Source organism: Pimephales promelas, chromosome 19 (genome assembly GCF_988280905.1).
Source record: "Pimephales promelas chromosome 19, fPimPro1.hap1.1, whole genome shotgun sequence".
NCBI classification, from domain to species: Eukaryota; Metazoa; Chordata; class Actinopteri; order Cypriniformes; family Leuciscidae; genus Pimephales; species Pimephales promelas.
The window spans coordinates 26,236,776-26,255,252 of record NC_142787.1 but is presented as its reverse complement, the minus strand read 5'-3'; the positions used below and the strand labels follow the sequence as shown (position 1 = coordinate 26,255,252).

The window sequence follows — 18,477 nt, the reverse complement described above, 5'->3', positions numbered from 1 at the left end:
AATGAGGGCATGGGGGCCCTTGTATTATTCTCACCATTATTTATTTATTTATTTATTTATAATTTTACCTATAGCCTAGTTACAACGGGGTCCCTGTTGTGTGACAGAGCTAAGCAACAAAATAGTAGCAAAATCTCTTCTCTGTTGACGTGTTTACTGACGCTAGGGTGGAACAACCTGTCTTCCACATTAGAAGCAATAGCAAACAACAACAATCCAAACAATGATGGACAAAATCAAGTCTTGTCCTACATTTTTTTATTGTTCGAGAAGCTGTTTCAATGGGATATGCTTCACAATAGTTGAATAGAAAACCTATTTATTTTCAAATCATGCTGACTTTAAAGGTGCACTCATTTTTATGTTTACATTTCACTGCCTCATATGTATTATACTGGCAGTTATACTGCTGCATGATTACAAATGCAAACACTGGATGACACAGGAGAAATAGTTTATTAACAGGTGTATTTGTTATGATACATTCATTGATAACATGGCAGACACCATGAAGGAACCCTTCCTATGTAGAATAAAACCACTTATGGGCACTGAATCTGATCTTGAGTCTTCATTTGAGAATTCTAGGCCTGGTCCTCTCTTATCCTACTCTGTCACCACTCCTCCTTTTATCCTGCTGGTGCTTCTCTAGCTCCGTTCCCGAAGCTCTCGGCCGCACGCTTGCCACTGTATCATTTCTAACAATGTTGGTTTTTCATGTTTAATGGGGACATTGATACAAAATTATTTATGATTTGTATGCTGTGCAGCCTGTATATTCTATCACCTAACCCTAGCCCTAAACACAAGCCTGACAGAAAATTCTGTATTTTTACATTTAAATAATACATCACTTGTTTAATTTATTAACTGTTTTCCTCATGGGAACCAAAATGATATATTTTGACCCAACAATGTAGGGTTTGATAGGACCACACACACACAAGGTTCAATTCAGTTTGTTCTGTTTCTTATTTAGGAATGTGTCCTAATTAACGTTATAATGATACAAAAACGTTTTTATTTGTTGTCGAATATACATATTATACAATATAATACATTTTAAAACTACAAAATGTATTGTAAAACTAGCTATGAAGAAAAGACTTTTATTTTAAAGATCGGTGTGAGTAAGGCAAAGGAAGTCGACCCACAGGCTGGTTTCACATTTCTCTTGAACGCAAACAACACTGGCGTCCGGGCGCTGCTGCGGTACCAGTCGTGACCGCCCGACTGCTCAGCTTTTCACGGCTCACAGATGTAATTCGTCGCGTACCACGGACTGGAACCGAGATAATTTACACCCATTCACAACCGGGCCACGGTTAGGACATATTCTTCCAATCATACTGTCAAAATATCAGCGACTTTTTCGAAGTCACTCGGCCAGCTAACGCGCGTTAGCAGGTTAGATGTGATTTTCAGAGGCGCAGAGAGCCAGTATAGGAGCAGCTCCGCGATGTTTTTGTACTTGGATCGCTAGTATATCACATTGATTTGGTTTTGAAATGGACGTGTTGACACCTGTATGACGGATCATTGCTCGGAGTAACGCTGGTCTGAGCGCTGCTGAGTTGGCTAACTGGAAGGAGCAGCTCAATAACTTGCCCTAAAGTTTTTGTGTGTTCTAAGTGGGACTTCCATGTGTCTTTCCTCATGCTTGTAAAGAGGAAAACAGGACTTAAGGTTTGACATTACAGATGCACAATAGTATACAGCCGAATATTTATAGTAGTTAGGGATACATTAAGGACCCTTTTGCCACCCGGCCTAATAAAACTTGTGAGTCCTCGGACTCGATTTTCCACATGAGTGCTGGGAACAATATTGTTGTATTTCATTAGCTGACGGGTTCAAGTTAATCTGACTATGTTTTAATGCTGTAATTCCCACAAAAACTCGCTAGTTTAATTTCAGAAAATCACATAGGAAGTTGACATTCAATGCTGACATCCGCCGATAGGGTTTGTCGAAAGTTTGCGGTAAAATTCGTCTTCCTGTCAAAATTATACAAACTATGACTTAATGACAGGAACTTTTTACTAATCTGTGCTGATTTGGGGGTCTCACACCGAGCTCAGGATCTCTTACAAGTTGGACTTTGGACACTTCTCATCGAGCTGTGCCGATGCCACATTTGATTGAATTGTGAGAGCTGTGAACACGTTCAGTTTCAGAAGATAAACGGTCAAATTCAACCTCAGAATATGTCGACGAGGACACCACTGTTACCCATGATTGACCACTCCACTGGCCAGGTGAGTCTAACCCATCTGTTTTCAATAAATGGAAGATTATTGACCCATTTATTAGTTAAGTTTTACCCCTACAGTTTGCATAACAAGCTTGGTTCTGTTTCATTACTATATTGTAATTTCAGATCTTTGCCTGGTTAACTAGAATAAAATACAGGAGCTTACGATTCTCAATCTCTAGTTTATCTATCAGCACTGGGGAAAAAGCTGCTTATTTTTTACTGAAAAACGACGTAGGCCTAATAATAAAATGGGGGTTTAAATTGTTGTACAGACATGAAACCACACAAATAGAAGAGGCTCTTTTTAATCGTAGAGTTCATTCTAGATATTATTTTGATGTTGTCATGATTTCTTTTGTTAGTGTTTGTTTGAGAAGATATAGGCTAGTCTATATCACCAGTTTACTTTCTGTACCATTGCAAGTTTAGTGGTTGGGAATTCAATGTAAATTTCATATAGCCTAGATGTGTATTTGCCTTGTTCTGCTTTTTACTTGAAGTCAAATTTATTTGTGTGGTGCTTTGCTGAATACACATTGTTTCAATGCAGATTTTTAAGGAAAATTCTGATAATATACACTACAGTAGTATACATTTTGCGACAATATAAACAATCAAACAGTTGAGATTTGCTATATAGTTTATTTTGCTGTACACAGGTCACTGAAGTTTGCCAATTTGAACCTGAATCAACATAGTTGATCCTGCAACAAAAAATGTAGTCCTACCCATAAAATCAGAGGGAAATGATGGGGGAATACCACTGATGTAGAAGCATCTAAACTTTGGTTTAAGCCTACTCTTGACATAAGCTGTAAAGTTGTCCGTCAAATCTGATTGGTTGTTTGGAATGTTTTTCCATGATTAACACCCTTTACACAAAGTATACTCTATGAATGTGTATGAAGTTGGATGTATGCATATGTCTAACTTTAGTTATAGAACTGTGCAGTAATGTATTACATTTTGTGATGATATAAACAATCAAGCCGGTGAGATTTGCTATATAGTATATTTTGCATATGTGGATGACCGTGTGTACTTTATGTATGACAACAACAGTGGGATATTATAGTAGTAGTTGTAGGTTGGAGTTATAACTACTTTATAAATATATTTGTGGGTGGAGATGGGTCAGTAGGTTTTAAAATGATGTGTTTAAATGTAAACCAATTGTACATGAGTTTTCCAGCTTATTTATTTTTCATGGCTGTAGGTACTAGTCTTGCCGCGGTAGTCACCGTTACTGGTGTTACTCTTTGTTCGGCCATACACCGTGACCGATTCCATTATTTGCCCACTGTGGGACCTCCCATCCTGTTGTTTTTCTTTTTTTCATAGAAATAAAAATAATTTAGTTCAGTTGGAAAACAGATGCTCAGCTCCATATACAGCCTGAGCTGGAGAGTCGCAGCAGGAGTCAGATTTCACTTATCACTTGATGAGTGTAAGGAGAGATGACTGACAAGACGGTGGCGGAGCGTTTGGTGTGCAACATCCTGCAACATAATTGACAAATATCTTATCTTAAAATGTGTGGTCCGTAGTATCCCTCTACCTATTCACAGATGATCACAAATTTTAAAGTAAGTAAAAAGTGAGTGTGCATTCAAAAGCGATTTAAATACCCCGCATATTGATTGCTGGTCCCTGAAGCTCGCAAATTATAGGCCTTCACAAAGTAGTAGTAGAGTTGAAGTCAGTTTGATTGTAAGGTTTGTTTTTAGTGGAGATGAAATGTTGGACTTGCTAATTCATCCCCAATCGTCCTGTGATTTGCAGCCTGAAAAGGTTGGTCAGCACTTTTCCCTCTAAGAACCTTTCTTGTGGTTTGGGGGAATCGTGTATAATCTGTTTGGCTTGCATAGTGTAATGATTTTAATCATCTCAGGCTGCTCTCCATGTAAATTCTTTTTATTTTAGGTCAGATAAAGACTTATTTTATTTACTTCTTAAGCAATGCTTGGAGTTGTGGCTCTGTTTATCTGGGCTAAGATTTGTGAGCCGTCAGTCTGGACTGGCATTTCCAGTCGGGTATGGTTTTGGGAGTGTCATTGGATGTGTGTTTTTATTTTGAATGTTTAGTTAATCTTCATGCACAATGTATTTTTTGATCCTTACCTAACCAGATACGTATTGGTCAGGAAGGTCATGGGAGAAAATCAATTTTGTGTAATATTTCCCACAAAACTATATCATCCTTCACGATGCCCAACACTAAGGATTTTTTTCTACTGCCCCAATCAGGCCAGTGGTTCAAATTTTTACTTGCCCTTCCAACATTTTCATGGATTCCAACAGAAAAAGGTAATTAATAAATAATCAAGGCTCGAAATTCGGCACGGGTTACGGGCATTGCGCATAATTTGAATCATTCCCGCAGGCCTGCTCTTATGATGCGGGAAATTTCCCGCAAACACATTCCCTTTATCATTTAGGTTGTATGAGTCAATGAATCCACAGATTATAAGATCAAATCAGTCATTTTAAAACTTAATGCAAGACGCAATTTAACAAAAGCGCTTAAGTGATTCAGGGGTGCTGCGTCTTCTCTCTCTCTCAAAATGGGTTGCACAAGGCAAGCGTGCTGCATGTGGCGATACCAGACTCTCGTTTCGGGAGTTTCAACAGTTTGCTGAATTCTCACTTGCACAATTCAACCAATGTTGCATCGTCAACAAACTTTTTTGATAAAGATTGCTTTATTTGTTATAATCAGGATTAATAATAGTATTTAATTTATACAGGTCTAAAAGACTATCCAGTGTTATTTTACATTTGATTACTCAGTTTCTGTTTAGTGTTTAATTTCTGAATAGTGTTAGACCTACCAAAAAAACATTTCTCTTTATTTCTCTCATTTTCATCTGGACATTTATTCTATTATTTATTTGTGCTCAATTTAATTCCAAGATTGAAATCAAGCTTGTGTAAACTCTTGAGCAACAAAAGTAAAAACACAAGTGAGCAAACATTTAGGTGAGATAAATGTAATTTAAAAAAATGTCTGGAAATGCCCATTTAAGGATATGACACCAAAAACTACTAGCCTAACTAAACTAAGCCTTTTATGTAGGCCTAAACTAGATTTTCAGGTACAGAAATAGTAATCAAATGTAAAATATCACATGCATAGTCTTTATTAATCCTTATTACAGTTATTTGCGCAATGTGAGACATGACGTTCTGGGCACCGCCTCTCTCCCACGAATACTCTTTCATCTCCCTGAGCTTGGATGGACATAAAAACAAGAAATTGTCAAAATTGCATTCTTGTAGTGTACTAAACTGAGAGACGCAACTACGTTCCCTTCTGTGGCAATGCTTAAAAAGGTGCAATTTATCTACTTCCGTGACGATGCGGCACTGGCTCAATCGGGCAAGTAACCGTTCCATCAAATGGCCCCAGCCCCAGTCTCATTCACGGTGGCCCGGGCTATTGGGCAGTCCTTATTGTAGAGCCCTGCCTCAGTAGTTTGTCTCCTGCCACAAAAAAATTCTCATTTGACTATAAGCTAAAATGTTTTCAGTCATGTGCTGTTGATCACCTGTAGTTTGAGCTTGACACGGGCATCTCAGTATCTCTAAGTCTGAAGCGATGTAGCATTTCACGGACGGGGGGGATGTTCAGCTGCCGTCTATTTGTGTACTGGCTGCTACCTCCCTCCTCTTAAAATAGTCATGTTGTGATAAAAATACTGATAAATGACAAGCTGGCTCACACCCCTTCTTGATTTCCCCCTCCCCCTTGTGCCAGTCTACCCTGCTGTTTTCCCCAGCGTCTCAGACAGTTACCCTCATTCGGAGCCTCTGCTTCTCCTTGACCTTCTAATGCACAGGGGCCGATGTTGAACGTGGTTGTGAGCTGTCGCTCAGCAACATTCCCGCAATCGGGTCCTCTTGAGTCTGCGTTGTGTCTTCGGGGTGGTTTTCATATCCTAGTCAGATATTAGTCTTTCACGCAGACCTGAATGTCTTCCTTCAAGCTTATGTAATTAAAAGCCGTTAATTCAATAGGATGTGTGTGCCATGTGTAGCTGCTCTGTAACTAATGGGGCCTTCCCGACACTACCGTGATAAAGTTGGCTCCCAGACAACTTGTTTGGTTGTGTTTACATATAGGGTACAGTGGGGTAAGATGTGTTGCTTCTTCTTACTGATGTTTTCTTCTAGGGAGGAGGAGAAATTTCAGGATATTTGCTATCATCTGAAATAGGGCTGGGCGATAAAACGATAACGATAATTATCGCGATATAATTTTCCTCGATAAAACGATATCAAGAGGTCGATAAATGTTCGATAATGTTTATGCGTCAAAAAAGCGAAACGAAACTCATTTAAACCGCGCGCGCCACACGGAGCATTTATGCGCTCGGCTCAAAGTCCAAATGGCAGCGCGCTGAGTGCAGCGCGAGCTCACGCAGACGCGCCTCTGATCGTTTTGCTCACGAGATCCAGTGAGAAGCACTTGAGTTCAGCGAAGAACACAAATGTCAAGTTTAAACCAGTTTAAAGGCAGATGAAACACCGCTGACAAAAAGGAGAAACTGCAATGATACAGTCAGAATCTGAATTGATTCTGAATCCATTTAGCCTACCATGGATTTACTGTAAGTTTAGCCTGGTAGGCCTAATATTAACTGCACCATGAAATGTGGGATACATATTGAATTGTATAATATTATTAATGTTGACAATGTATTATGACTAATGGAATATAAGTACAGTATTTAATAATGTATTTATTTAGCTGTTAGGCTATTGTTTTTCATTCAAAAAATACAGAAACCATAAAGTTATGCCATAATAGTGAGGAGCTAAGTTATAGGCTATACCTGGTTTTATCTGTGGTTATCATGATCTAAATGCATGAGACTGAATGACCAATGGTTAATTTGAATACAACTCAAACAGTCAGAAGAATATTACTTTTTACCAAATAAAAATGTGGTCGTTACATAAGAAAAAAAAAGGGGGGAAAAAAAAAAACAGATGTTACTGTTTTTGTTAATGAACATAAATTTAAAGAGTAGTTTAAAAACACAATTAACACTCTGGTTTATACAACTTTCACTTAGTTGCAAAAATCTGCCTTTAAACTTGAAAAAAATAAATATTTGACATATATCGTGATAATTATCGATATCGACTGATATAAAAAAAATTATCGTGATAATTTTTTTTGGCCATATCGCCCAGCCCTAATCTGAAATTATATTAACATGTCTGTAGTGTAGGGCCATATAAATTTGACTTTAAAAATGTGAGACAACTTTAAGCTGTTGTACATGGGTTAATTAAATATATGTTAGCATTAGCAATTTATGCTAAATAAAATTGTGCACGAATGAAGAACCCCCCCCCCCAAAAAAAAAAAAAAAAAAAAAATTTGCTAGGTCTTGCCCTAGGAAATACTGTTTTGACATACTATTATTTGAGCTATTGGTGCCGCTAACCCCAAAGCTTCTAACACACATTACCCCACTTTTACCATTTAAAAAAAAAAAAAAAAGTCTATTTTTTAAATTCATAGCATTTTAAAATGGATTATTTCTCATATAAATGTTTTATTGTAAACATTAAATGTGTATAATTTGTGATTTGCTGTATAAAAAAGTATAGATTTAGCTTTTGATCTGCCATATAGAATGTAGCCTATGTGAATACCTCTATTTATAAGTAAAACAAATTAAGCAATGTTAAGGAGATGAAACATCTTAGCCACTGACACGTCTTACCCCACTTTTCCTTGTGTGTGTGTGAGTGAGATGCCAACTGCAGGTCTCTATTAGAAGAGAGACTGAATGCTGAGGTGAACATGTACAATGAAGAGAACATTTTGAGCAAGAGATCTCCATAGCAACATGAAACTTCAGACTTGCGCCATGAATGTGAATGCAGTCGAATCTTAGTAATTTTCTGAAATAATGTTTTTTAGTTGGTTTGTATGCGTTACATACTGTCCCAATAAAACAAACCCCTCCCGGATGTTTGTCAGCTCTGACGGCTGTGATAGACCTTCGGTAACTAGGCCATAAACGTCAGTGGTGACAAACACTGAAACTAATCTTGCTTGGAACACCCTCAGATTGTTCATTGAGGAATCGGAGAACTCCAACCGGTTTGACTGATGATATAATGAGGAGTCTGAAGTCCTGATGAACTGTAAGTCTAGCAGTGGAATGGCTTAAATGAAGGGTTGTGTATTGTAGATGTGGAGCTGGATCATCTGGTTGGTTTTCCCACTGGTGCTAGGTTAAAGGAAATAAAGGTGTTGGGCAAAACTTGTTTTTGTAGGAGACAGGTAGAGCTAGTTTATTTGTAGCACAGTGGAAGCAAATAGTTTGTATGCTGCCTTCTTTGTTTGGTTATAAAGATGGTTTTAATTGATAAGCATCTGTCCATTTCTTAGGGTTTAATAATTTGTCTTTGAATGAGCAGGATTCCACCTGGTCTGGCCTATTCTGTGGCAGAAGTATTTTAGGGATGTTTACTGATGGGTGTGGCACTGAACTGTTACTGCACTGTACTGATTTTGGCAGTAGTTGTCCTGAAATCACTACAGAAGTAGCCTTTGTTTTTGTTTTGTTATAACACATCAAAATCTACCATTTACTTTCTTCCAGAGACCCAATAAAAAGGGACCCGTGCCCATGCCATGGCATGCACATAGACTGTGTGTCATGGATGCAGGTTGTTTCAGTTCAGTTGAGGCAACAATTGAAATCGATTTGAAGCTTTAAATGTCTATTCGTGTCCCAAGATTTTATCTTCAACAAATTTTTGGGAGAGTCTTTGATCTTTGACTAAAACACATACTAGACTCATGGCTGACTCACAAAACTTCCTGTATTACAGTGTGATCATGGTTGGAAAGTCCACAGAATTTGTGTCCAGAAGAGTTTTGGAATACCTCATCACATGACAGGAATACATTACCCTGATCTCTTAAAGGGGTTTTGAACTGGCTTTTTAAATTTTATTATATTGTTGTCTGAGGTCAACTTATGACGTTCGCTTGGTTTTTGCATTTGAAAACATCAAAATGAATAAGTAATAGGCTATTTTCTACCCTAGTTTTGAGCCTAGCTCAAAAACGCTCTGGTTTTTTTTGGACGTCCACTGCTGTTTTGCGTATTGACATTTGTATTGGTTAATCGAAATCAAATCGAATTGTGAAATCTTTGTCAATACCCAGCCCTACTAGCAAGGACGTTTTCAGTTCTGAAACTTACAGGATATTCTTATAATATGATGACTTCTTAGATGTCAAAAGCTCAAGGAAAATTTGATTTCTCAGTTCATCACCCCTTTAACATGACACATTATTCTTGATAATAATAATTATAATAATTAATAATTATCAGTAGTTGAATTGAGTAATAATTAAAAGTAAGACAAAATTAAAGTTACCGGTTGCCTAGGGTAGGGTTTATATTTTTTTTTGTAATTTTTAGGTTTATATACAGCTAAGAAAAACCCTTTCTGACGATCTTAGAGGTCTTTTCTCTAATTCTTCCAACTTTATTTATTTTTGAGCATGTCAAACAAACATTTATTGTTTATATATCCAGCTTAAAAGGTTTTTTATACCTTATTTTACCTTGTTCATTTATAAGGGTCTAAAATAATTATTATTAGTGGTTAATTAATAATTGGTAAGTCAAGATTAAATAAATAACATAAAATTAAAGTGATAATTAAAAAAAGGATTATAACCAAATAAAACATTTCTAATGATCTTAGAGGCCTGTTCTCTGATTAAACAGTTTATACTCATTTTATTTAATGCACGCTCTTCAATTATTCTAAGACTTTACAGACAAATAATAATGAGTAAAAAAAAATTCACCAAAGCTGACCTAAATCATAGGTTTTTTTTGCCAACCCTAATTTTCCAGTGGTATTTACTATAGTGATTAATAGAATTAATTCAATGTTCTCGTTATAGTTTTGTTGAATGCTCATCTCTGAAATAATTGAATCTAACATCAAAGTTTTTTACAGTAAGCTCCTTAATCTCTTCAATTCCTTTAAAATGTAGTACCTCTTCTACGTAAGTGAGGCTGCAATGACATCATTCGTCTAGCGTTCTTGTATGTTTGACTCATTGCTAGTGGATCAGAATAACTGGAGAAACCTTCAGAAGGGCTCAGTCTGCAGTTTGTCTTCCTCCAATCCGTTTCATTGTCTTGTTTCCCAGCTGTCCGGGCATGTCAGCCTTCGTTTCCAGAGGGCTTCTTGCTCCACCAACCACTCCTCCTGACAAACCCAGACACGTCGCTTCCTGTGTATGACCTGGAACCCAAATCATTTTGGCTTTTTTCTTCTCTCTCTCTCACACTCTCCTCTATCACTGTACTTCCGGGAATTAGCTTGACTTCCTGTTATGCCGCAGTGTGTGAGGAAGCTGCTTTTCCCAGCTCGGACCCCCAGAGTGATCAGCATATGGATCTTATTTTAGGCAGAGACCTCCTGGCCCCTGAAGTCCTCCACAGGGTTATTCGTCTATTTGCTATCAACGCTTGTTTTTTTTGTTTTGAAACCATCCTGGAGTGTCACTTCTGTCCTATGAGCCTTTATATTAAACTCTTTGCAGAAGGTATATTTATGGACCCAGAAGCTAAAAACTAGAGGTACATTGTTTTGATGACTGAATTAAATTAGTATATACACTGAAATTAAATTATAGTATAAAGTTTAAGTTTATAGTATAAAAATTCTTGTGCCATTTGTTTTTGTAATGTGCATGTAAGACCTTACAATCTCGTATCAGTGTGCATACATACAAGTACGGACAGCATGTTGTGTGACTCAGAAAGGGTTACAGCCAAGTGTTTGGCCAATTTAGCATGTGCATATGCATTAATCTATAGATTATTTGCCTAAAGTAGTGGCATTTTTAATATTTTCTTCATATTTCAAGCCATAAACAAAATCGAAAGCACGACAGAGCCACATCTTTATTACTTTGGGGGATGTTCGCATAGGACATGTTCTCTGCACTATTTTTTTATTGGTGGTCAATGTTTGGTGCTTTTTTTCCAGGATCATTGAATTTTTAGTATGTTATTTCAAGTTAAAAGTGGTTAATCTTTGAAAATATCTCTTGAGACCCTTGTTTATTTTATTTTGTTGGGATCTTTCTATCAGTTTTTGAATCCTTTGTGTTGCATGTGTGTTGACTTTGTTGTTAGATCTAGCCTTTTCTCTCTCAGGTGTTCTGTTTCTTGTGATGTGCAGAAAGATTTCTGACTAGGGCTGTCAAACGATTAATCGCATCCAAAATAAAAGTTTGTGTTTACATAATATATGTGGGTGCACTGTGTATAATTATTTTATATATATATAAATACACACACACACACAAACACATGCTTGTATATATTTAAGAAATATTTTCATGTATATAGATTTACATATAATTTATATTATATATAAATATTAATATTTTATATATAAATAATATTTTTTTCTTAAATACACATGCATGTGTGTGTATTTATGTATGCATATACAAAATAATTATGCACAGTGCACCCACATATATTATGTAAACACAAACTTTTATTTTGGATGCGATTAATCGCGATTAATCGTTTGACAGCCCTATGTTTGACTTCTGTTGGTTTTCCCTTGCTGCATCTGTGTTGAAATGATATAGATTTGGTTAGGTGATGGTTGTTTAAATCCGTGTCTGAGCAGCAGTGCTGCTGTTGTGAAGGTCAGAGCTCTGTTTTTGTGTGTGCATGGAGTGTTAATCTCACTGCAGACCCTTACAGTACATCAGCTCATTGTGACGTTCACTCACTGCAGTATCATTACGCTTCCCTTTTGTCAGGAAGAGGAGGCAAACTTGTTTGTGTGAAGTTGTTTGTCTATAAGTGGGTGAATCGTACAAAAGAAAAATCTCTGGGTCATATTATATTTCACACTGAAGTGGATAAATTGTACAAAATAATCTTACAATATGTAGAATAATTTATATTTTTGTACACACACACACACACACACACAAATCCCTCACAACAGCACAAATCTGCAAAGTAAGTGTTGTCTCAAGCACACCTGATGCAACGGATCAAGGGCTTCATTAGTTGCACTAGGTTTGCTTGAGTTAGAACATGTGAAATACCTGAACAGGCCAGGTTTGTTGAGTTTCGGCACTACTTCGGCACTAAAAAATTTTAAACAGGACAAAAAGGGCACCCTTTATCACACTCACATACAGACACAAGCCAGACTTCAGGGACAGATTAATATAGACGTGGTGTTTTGAAAATGTGCGACGATAGACAATAGAGTATCTGTTTGAATTGATGTACTCACCTCACTGGTCAACATCCTGTCCTCAAAATACAGCTCTAATGTGAGCTCATACACAGGGACAGGCCACAATTGAGGCTCTGTCTGTTACCCAATCAACGCAGAAAGAACCGAGTGTACACTCCAGTCAAGAGAAATTACCACGGTCAAACAACACACACACACACACACACTCCCCCCCCCCCATCAGTTTCCTCTTCTTTTTTCCCCTTGACTGCTGTCTGTCCTGTGACCTCTCTTTCTTTTGTTATCTCTGCTGGTCATGCACTGAAATGAAAATGCCTGAAACTGAAAGTACTGGTCTGAAAACCAAACTGAATGTGTTCATTTTAAATTAGCCTTTGTTTGGAATAACGGTATCGAATAACTCATTTCAGTATAGGGCTGGGTGATAAAACAATAATGATATTTATCGCAATATATTTTTCACACACAACTCAAAGTGTTCTCATATGGTCTAAGATGGTGCAAGATATTGCAATAAATTACCTTTTAAAACTTTGATTTTTTGGCAGACAAATGTAATATTACTGATTTTTATCTCTAGTTTTTGTTTTTATGTATCAAACAAATACAGCTTTGGTGAGCATTGTTTCAAAAGCATTAATAAATCTTACTGACCCCAAACTTTTGAGCAGTACTGTAGATCATTGCCCAGAATGGTCTGTGATATTTGTACAGAAATGTATATTTTCAGATGTGTCTCTTGTATGATAGAGAATTCATCTGATGTGCTACATAAGTTTAGACTTGTATGCTTTGTGCAAGCATTTGATTGTGTTAATAGCCAAAAGGTTGAACAAAGTAGATTTAAGTTTGCCATTTGGATTTTAAAAACAGCTAGAAAATGCAAAAATAAACTGAATATGCAGTCACATTTAACTTCATTTAGCCACACTTCTTTAGGCTTTTAGACATTGTGCTCGTCTGAAGATGTGTTTAAACAACTGTTGAACACAACCTCTTTCCCAACTATACATCATCGGTCAGCAGCTGCTGTTTACTTGAGTAAAACTGAACCATTTAATCTGCTATTTTACCGTCAGTGAAGCTGTTATTGGATGTCAAAGCCATTTTTGGTGAAAATCTTCAGCCCGTTTTCTCTCAGGCAAAAACCAAAAATGATTTCCTATTTCTACCTCACTCCTCATCTCTGCCTCTCACTGCATATCTGCTTAGTGTGACAATCAAATGTTGACGACAATCCTATCGAATCAGAATTACTTGAACTTGAGCTCTCATAATGATATTATTAAAGCAGTGCTCTGCAAACCTCCCATCTGTGCGTTTAAGTTTAACTTTCATTACTGATCCCAGGTGAAGAACTGTGGTCTGGAATTGTCACAAAAAAAAAGAAACACTGGCCTAAACAAATTTATTTCTTTCTCTCCCTTTGTAGTCTCACTCCGACTCAAAGCCCGGAGGGCGATGCATCATGCCCCTCTCCACAGCAGACGAGCAGCCCCACATCGGCTGCTACAGGCTCCTGAAAACCATCGGCAAAGGCAACTTCGCCAAGGTCAAACTGGCCAAGCATGTCCTCACTAGCAAAGAGGTGAGGATTGAGTTTGTTTAACCCCCCCAAAAAAATATGACGAGGTAAAAACCGTTGGCTGTTTAATTGGCATGTTATTTGTCAGATGAGTGGAATGTCTTTGAATCATTTGTCTATATCTCGTTGTAGTCCCATTCGAGTCGTTTTTGCAGACATTAAACTTCCTGATTTTTAAAAGACGATATCTCTGCTTATGTTGAACTTTTAGTGCAGCAACTTTGCCGATACTGTTCATGCACCAACAGCAACACACTGTTTAAAATAAAAAAAGTGAAATCACAACCTCTGCTTACGATCTACTGTAAGCTCACATTCACGTCTACTAGGGGTGTCACGATTTCGATATTAAATCGAAATCGATCGAAATTAATTCAATGGTATCAAAATCGAAATAAAAAATGGTATCGTCGATACTGCCACGCCCCATGTCACGTCCGTGATGGAACTCTATTGTTCAATCTCGTTCATCAAAATTAACTAAACTTTTTTTCTAGTCATTTCAGGGGCTTTAAATGTTATACTATTAAGTTATGTTACTTGTTTTTGTTATATTTTAAATTTGGCAATGGTGTAGTGTACATTGTGAACAAATTTATATTGCATAATGCATAAATGTGTAGTCTAAAAATTGCATAGCAATCTGCGCTTTACATTTTTTTTTAAATCGAGAATCGAATCGAATCGTGACCTTAGAATCGATAACTTAATCGAATCGAGGATTTGGAGAATCGTGACACCCCTAACGTCTACCGCCATCCAATCAACTTCCAGCAAATGGAATCAAGTCTTCCCCCAATGTTTGTTTTTTTCAATAATTTTTCACATTTCACAAGAAATGATCTATTGCTGCTTCTGTGACATCACAAATTTAAGGTGCTTTATTACTAAAATCCACATGAAAAGTAGGGATGCACCGATCCGATACTCAGAATCGGTATCAGCTCCGATACTGCCATTTTTGCCGGATCGGGTATCAATCAGAGAAGGCTGATCCAAATCCGATACTATTCTGTGTTTTTTTTAAGCCCCACAAAAGGCACAAAAACATTTTTAAGTGCCATAATTTTTTTTGCACTTTATTATAAGTTTTCTTAAGCCATTATGTGAGATAGAAATTAATATTTAAGTCATTTAATTCAAGATCACGTAAACTTTTCCCTCCGCTGCAGCTGTCAGTCATTTTCCATTCAGCATTAAACAGCGCGTCGTGTTCGGTTATAGTCAACGATGAAACTATCTTAGATGATTCAATGTTAATATTATTATACTTGATTGTAAGGCAAGGCAAGTTTATTGATATAGCACATTTCATACACAATGGTAATTCAAAGTGCTTTACATAGAAGAAATTAAAATAATCAAAAGAAATCAGAATAATTAAAACAGTTTAGAATAAAAAAATACTGTAAATAATTAAAACAGTAGATAAATGGTTTCACATAAAGCAACTTTATCTTGCTGGACTTTATTACTGTAACTTAATCTCCCAGACCCCCTGATTTCGAACCCTGTTTTGAGACTTATTTTGTAGCGTTTTTATAAGCCGTTTGATCAGTTAAAGGGCCATAAAAACCGGTTACACTCAGTGTGGATGAATCGCATTTGTGTCGAAGACAGAAACTCTTACAAAGGAAAAACAAACACTTTTTTAATCATTAATGCATCTCTAACTTTAAGTAATCTCACTGTTTGAAGCGCCTGTCAGAGAAAATCAATGTGCGCTGTCATGAATAATTAAGCAAGGCATCTTCTCATAGGATAAATAAACGGAGACACCGAGGAGTCATCAATATAATAGTACACGAAGATGAATTTAAACCTGGAAGTTGAAAATAGCGCAAAAAGGTTTAAAATGAACTAGTTTTCTCCTACAATCAAAACTGACGGATGGTAACATTTACTTATGATGTTCAACACTCGTAACTCTGTTAAAATATCAGTAAATTTGATTTAGGGTTTTATGCTACAGCACCCTTTACATCCGGCTTGTTTTTGGATCCCCTCGCCTGCTAATATAGGACTGCATGGTGTCAGACACTGATAAAGCACATGATGGAAGAGAAGAGGGGGACAAAGATGAAAACTGTGGGTTTGTGTGTGCGTGTGTGTGCACTCGCTGCAGGAGTAATCTCAATGCGCCGTGAATTGTTTCCTGATGATGTGAGATTGTGATCTGTATAAATGCAGACCAAAGCTGATGTGTGCCTTCTGCCTCAAGGCTTTTCCTTGCGGTTTTCCTAACTGAACTCTTTACCCTCTCGATCAGGTGGCGGTGAAAATCATAGACAAGACTCAGCTCAATTCCTCCAGTCTTCAAAAGGTGAGTGTGGCCTTTCCTCAAGGTTGATGAGGTCAGAAAGTAATTTCAGAAGTTTACTGGTAAATTTGTTTTGTTTTTTAACTCTCCCACCCCTGTTAAGTTATCTCTCTTCCTGTTGCCTTGTGACTTTCAAAACGCAAAGCCTTTTCTCCATAGGGCCCATGGCAGATAATTATAGGAAATTAGGCTCAAATACTTCCTGAAGTAAAGGGTTGGTTGGCTTAGTTCGGTGGTGGGGTGGGGGTGTTCTTAACCACATCTTACTCATGTGCACAAGCTTGAAATATTTATGCTCTGTGAAGGACAAACACATCGTCTGTTTGCAGCACATTGACATCTTCTGTCTCCTTTTTCAGCTATTTCGGGAAGTGAGGATCATGAAGGTCTTGAATCACCCAAATATCGGTGAGCTTAACTGACAGACAAATCGCCCTTAAGTCTCTCAGCTTGAATTCGTTTTCCGGTTTTGGCAGTACCCACTGTTTTTTTCCCCCTTTTTTGGGTTCATTAATCCTTGTCCAAATGTCAGTGTTTTTCTGTGCAACTGGATTTGGTGAGCGTAAAACCTCTTGGGAATAACCCAAATCAAAATGATTTTTAGTCTTTTAAGAATGCTTAATATTGCAAATAAAGGAAAGCTAATTGTTTATGTGAGAATTGAGAACAAATTGTTCTTACATTCCTTTTTTCCCCTCTTCTGTCCTCATGTAGTGAAGTTATTCGAAGTGATTGAGACCGAAAAGACACTCTACCTGGTGATGGAATATGCTAGCGGAGGTCAGAGCTCTCCCGAACCCATTTTAACCTTTTTTTTTTTAACCCTGTTACATCCCGTACTGTTTTTATTCTCTCTAGTATGTACTATTGGCGCTTTTCCACTGCATGATACGGTACGGCTCACTTGTGACGCTTTTCCACTGCATGGTACTGCTTGTTTTAAATGGTATCACCTCTGTTGAGGTTCCAAGCGTACCGTATCGATACTAAAATGTGACATGAAAACACTGCAGATCACTGATCCTGAAGTTTTGAAAACTTCCAAAAAATGAATGGCTGAATCAGGGTCAGTGGACGAAGTGCAGACATGAGTGCAGTAACCTCTAGTTACTGTAGACAGGTTTTGTCTCTCAGTCTATAGTTCTGATCACTGTCCCCCATTAAATACTAAAATTTATCCCGGTACTATATCTTCATTCTTCAAATTTCAGAGCCTGACCCGGATTAAACAGCGCTGCTGTTCAGCACAGTTCAGTGATTTAGGCAGTGTGCCTTGAAGTGTAAAAATGAATGCATCTATGCGTGAGACTCTTTAAAAGCCTTCTGTAATGGATCTAAATCATATCTAACTGGGATTTTAACAAAGTTTAAGTAATTTGCACTTTCTATGGCACAGTTTAAGTATGAAATGTATTTTTACAAACATTAAGATCATCAGACGACAGCTGCAAAAACATCCCACTGCAGACTCAACATTCCTTAGGAAACACTGACACCCACATATGCAACTTTGTATGTCATGCAAACAAATTTTAGATCCCTGCATGTCATGAAAATGATCAATATTGAATTAATGATAGCTCTAGTTTAGTTTAATCAGCCTCCTATTTGTTTCCCAAGGTTTCAATTTATAGTAAACGCACAAAAGCCAGCTTTTTGTTTTGTGTAGCTTCCCAATTTGTGAGTCTGTTTCTTTTATAATCGTTACTGTTGTTCCTCTTCTTGGTTTGCAGGTGAGGTGTTTGATTACCTCGTAGCCCACGGCAGAATGAAAGAGAAAGAGGCCCGAGCCAAATTTAGACAGGTGAGATGCTGTGCATGTTTTGTTTTTTATTCAATCACTTGTGCATATTTGATATTGCTTTTGTATGAATACAAAGCACCATATGAGCTGTAAACACATATGTGGTGTTTGAATTTTTCTGTATTTAAAGAATCATTAAAAAATAAATAAATAAATAAATAACACCGTTCACTTGATGGTATGGTTGGTCCTATCACAAGAAGACAGACTTCAGTTTT

At 37.2% G+C, this 18,477-nt stretch overlaps 1 protein-coding gene across 6 annotated transcripts in view; it reads left to right on the top strand.

Moving 5' to 3' along the window:
- The first annotated feature begins 1,162 nt into the window (after positions 1-1,162).
- mark2a (MAP/microtubule affinity-regulating kinase 2a) overlaps positions 1,163-18,477 on the top strand; it is a 33,053-nt gene continuing 15,738 nt past the window's right edge. For 3 of the 6 annotated variants that reach the window (XM_089123958.1, XM_039693612.2, XM_039693611.2), the window contains exons 1-6: positions 1,163-2,258; positions 13,983-14,138; positions 16,405-16,458; positions 16,815-16,863; positions 17,170-17,235; positions 18,189-18,259. In XM_089123958.1, the coding sequence (XP_088980084.1) occupies positions 2,208-2,258; positions 13,983-14,138; positions 16,405-16,458; positions 16,815-16,863; positions 17,170-17,235; positions 18,189-18,259 (447 nt within the window). In that variant the 5' untranslated portion in view covers positions 1,163-2,207. The remainder of the gene's footprint in view (positions 2,259-13,982; positions 14,139-16,404; positions 16,459-16,814; positions 16,864-17,169; positions 17,236-18,188; positions 18,260-18,477) is intronic. The other 3 variants (XM_039693617.2, XM_039693614.2, XM_039693613.2) reach the window with 1 other exon arrangement.